This window comes from Papaver somniferum, chromosome 5 (assembly GCF_003573695.1).
Source record: "Papaver somniferum cultivar HN1 chromosome 5, ASM357369v1, whole genome shotgun sequence".
In the NCBI taxonomy this organism is placed as follows: Eukaryota; Viridiplantae; Streptophyta; class Magnoliopsida; order Ranunculales; family Papaveraceae; genus Papaver; species Papaver somniferum.
The window spans coordinates 55,626,985-55,631,306 of NC_039362.1; the positions used below are offsets into that span (position 1 = coordinate 55,626,985).

General features: G+C 35.4%; 1 protein-coding gene across 1 annotated transcript; it reads right to left on the bottom strand.

The window, feature by feature from the left end:
• Window positions 1–2,513: 2,513 nt before the first annotated feature.
• Window positions 2,514–3,149, bottom strand: LOC113279065. Its single transcript, XM_026527778.1, has one exon. The coding sequence runs from the start codon at window positions 3,147–3,149 to the stop codon at window positions 2,514–2,516; it is 636 nt and encodes a 211-aa protein (XP_026383563.1).
• Between the last annotated feature and the right edge of the window lie 1,173 nt (window positions 3,150–4,322).

Consider the following 4,322-nt stretch of genomic DNA (forward strand, 5'->3'; position numbering starts at 1 on the left):
CTGGGGCATCTTTTTTGTTATGAAGAATTGTCGAACTAAGTGAACCACATCACTACCAACAGTACTCCATTGAGTTAAGAAAAAACCAGCTGGAAATCTGTCCGGCCCTGGAGAATTCCAACTTGGCATACTCTGGAGAACATTAAAAATATCTTCTTCTGAAGGAATAGAGACTAATACAACATTTTCCTCAGGAGATACGATCTGAGAGATAATATCAAATGAATTATCCTCAAATTTTGGGTTTGAAGATTGAGCTATATTAGAAAAGTGTTTGGTAAGAAGAAGCTCCGTATCTTTATGAGAATGATACCACTGGCCGTGATCATCTCTCAGGGCAGATATGTGGTTTCTAGACCTCCTTCTATTAGCAAAGGAGTGAAAGAAAGCTGTGTTGTTATCCCAATCTTTAAACAAATTGACTCCTGACTTTTGATGCCAAAAATCCCCTTCCATTTTCTTCCAATACTGCAACCTTTGACTAGTTATATGTATCTTATAAGAGATAACATCACTATACGGTTGATTCTGAAGAAAAGACAACTGATCTTTGAGATATTTAAAATGAAACCCTATTTTACCAAAATAATCTCTATTCCAACTAGAAAGTTTATTCCTAGCCTTGCATAATTTATGATGAAGATTCATATCCTTATTAGAAGGATCCCACGAATTAGCAATGACATCAGAGCAGTTAGGGTCTCTAAGCCAGCATCTATAAAACTTCCACACATTTCTTGGTTTGATAGATTCAGATTCAGTAATAAGCAGAATGGGTCTATGATCTGACCCCAAGAAAGGCAAGTGAAGAAGTTTAGTGTCAGGATAATCTCTAATCCAGTTAGAGTTATGAAAACCATATCAATGCGAGCTCTTTTAAAACCTTTTCCATTAACTCTATTGGTCCAAGTATCAGAGGAGCTAGCATATCCTAAATCCATTAGACCAGCGTCATTTAACAGATTACCCATCCAATTATCAAAAGAGTTAACACTACTTGAAACATTATTAACTGAAACATGAATATTGAGGTCACCTAAAAGAATCCATGGTTGGAAGACATTTTCACTAATTTCCCGAATAAACTCCCACTGATGTTTCTTCAACCCATTGTGAGTAGAACCATACATGCATGAAAGTAGTTATTCATGTTTAGAAGGGTTGTCAGTAATCAATAAATGAACCATGTTATCTTTAGAACATACTATGTCGCATGGGAAGCCGTTTTTCCACAATAAAACTATTCCACCAGACAACCCAATAGAGCTAATAAAATGAGAATTAGGATAGTTAAACCTCTGCGTCAATAATCTGGCTTTATCTATTCCAACCTTAGTTTCAACGAAAAATATTAAGTCGGGACTATGAGTTTTAATAATGTCATCCAAATGGTCTCTAGTATCTTTACCACTCAGTCCTTGGAAATTCCAAGACATGATTTTCATATTAGCAAATTCAGATGAAAGCAGGTGAAAATCTTCAAATAAGACTAAATAACTAGAAGAGTAAAACACATAAAAGAACTTGTATGCAGTATGAAAATAAAAGTGATAATTTAGAAGGAAATAGGTAATTACCTGGCCATTAGTGCTTGAAGAAGTTGCTTTGAGTCTTTTGTGAAGGTTTTGCTCTGAAACAGTCCCATGAAATGAAGTGAGTGAGTTAGGCGATGGAGAATTGACATCCAAGCTTACACGTTCATTTGCTGAGGACTCTACATTTAAACCAGTGGAGTTATGGTCTTCCAAATTTTCCTCAAAATGAGCTATGAGAGCTTGAAGGGATTGCGAATAAGCTTTAGAAGCATTTGGACCAGCTGGATCAATATTATCTGCATTGTAATTATCAAAAGAAAAGTCCAGTTCTCCTAATGCAATATAAGATCTTAAAAGCTTCATATGTGAACCAAGCCCAGAACTCTGGCCCATAAATGATTCATAATTCTGCATTTGGTTCTCCACATGCTCATCACTCACTTTTCCTAAAGAATCATTAACTACCTTCCTTGGACTATTAGATGGAGGCTCTTCAATTCTGATTCTCTTACCATATTTTTGTATACCTTTCTCTTTCTCAATAGGACAAGCAAAGTCAACATGCATCTTACCTCGAGCAAAACGACTCGCTGCATTCACTGGAGAAGAGGATGACAAAGGAATGTTTGTTATTGTATTGTCTGCAGACTTCTCTTGTAAAGTGACCTTATATTTTGAGACTCCCACCATATATTATATAGGTTGAACAGCTGAAGTCTCATCATGCATGCATGTAGGTTGATTAACCATCTCAGACACATTAGGTTGCTGCTGAGCAGAAAGACATATCAGCAAGATTTTGATCTTGTGCTTATCTACCAATTGATTGTCTGAGTCCTGTTGAATTTGAACTGTTGCAGAGCTGCTATCCTTAACTCCTCTCATATCTGGATTGGTCCGTGAAGGAGGATTGTAGATGGAGGTAGCGGAAAGATGTCCTCGTTGATGTTGAAGTAGAAAACTGCGATAGTCCCACACTCAGCTTCCTTGTGATCTATAGTATAACAAAACCTTGAAAGGTTGCTTTTCATAGTATAGTCTGATCCATACTTCTTCTCCAGCTGCATTCTTAATCCAAAAACCTCTACGAAGAGGATCACGAACATCTATGAGCACCAAAGCCTTTTGTAGCTTTCCTTTAGGCACTATACAGTCAGGAGGGTCAAGCTCTTTAACTTCTCCCATTGCAGATACTATACCTTCCATTATATCCTTATTAGCAAATCCAGGTTGCATGTTATACAGACGAAGCCAAAATAGCTGCTTTGTGATATCAACTTGTGATTTTGGTATCTTGGGATTCCAGGGTTCAGGCACTAACAAATCACTATCTAGAAACCAAGGCCTAAATTTTAGAATAACTTCATACTCTTCTGATGTTTGAAACTTTATGAGAAAAGTTTCATTTTCTTCCTTTTCAATAAAAATGTCTTTGCTTTTTGACCAGAGCTGCTTTAGCTGTTTATCAAGTTCACCAACAGTAAAAGTTTTGGCTGAATAGGGTTTTCCTAAAAAACTAAATTTAAACTGTTCAGCACCCAAGATGAGATCTTCTGTAGAAATTTGAGGAACCTTCAAAGCTCTGAGTTGGTCAGTTAAAGATATAAACTCCATGCTTGTCTGAACAGGAACTATCTCTGTATCTATTTTGGAAAGGCTGAGACAATAAGTGAAGAGAAAGGAGAAAAGAACGAGGTGAAGGAGAAATATAAAGAAATTAAGACCGAACATCTGATGAGTGAATGTAAAACACCTGGTAACAACCTTCTTACAAACCATTAAAATAATATTGAAAGCATTAAATAGGCGGATGTCTTGAAAAATACCATAAGAAAGAGAATCAATCAAAGAGATTTTCCAACCAAGTAGTAAATGAATCAACGCGTGCAGAGATGGTATCAAAAGTAGAGCCATAATAAAGTCTTGAAAAGAGATTACCGGGACCATCAGGCAAAACCACTCAAATGACCCAACAACCTTCAAACACCATAGCCAGACCCTAGAAAAAAGAAAATTGAGACATTATGAGAATCAATTTATGATGGATTAAAGCATCTGAACTAATTGATCGTAGACAAAAAGCAAGAAATTAAGAAATCAATGTGAAAAACGAGATTAGGGATTGGAAATTTTTCTGAGTAAATATGATTCTGTCGCCGGGTTGATCGCCCGATTCATCCAGAGAGTTCTTTTTCCAACTTTCCAATACTATTGATTTAGCCCGTTCATAAACGGATTTCCTAAGATAATTAATAAGGTTTAATTCTAGCCATTTGACTTTTCTATATTGTTACCAAATCCAAGAGATTTGATGCTAATAATAAATTCCGAACTAATTGTTTTGAAGTAATTTAGATTTGTACTTTTATGAGTTTTCTCAATAAACGTCATCTATGATCTCATATGCACTTTCAAGTTTGCATTTAGCATTTAGGAAATTGAATTATTGATCGCTAATCTAATATTATTATTATACTCCACCAAAATAGTGCATGTACATTTCGCAATTTTAGAAACGGATTCTAATGGTGTAGTATATTCTCTCTTCTCCTTTCCACTTTTTTCAAAGAAATATATATGAAAAAAACTAGCCTTTATTAATTTCTTGCTCAGATTTGGTCCAAGATTTATTTTCTTTTGAAGTTTTAATTGAATTTAGTTTTATTTTGTTTTTGATGTCTTTTATCATATTTTTTTCGCCATTTGGAGCGATTTTTCTTCGAAGTTTGGGGTGAGATTCTCTTCGCTTTGAGGTTAAACCTTGATCGCTAGTTCGTGACTTTCTAT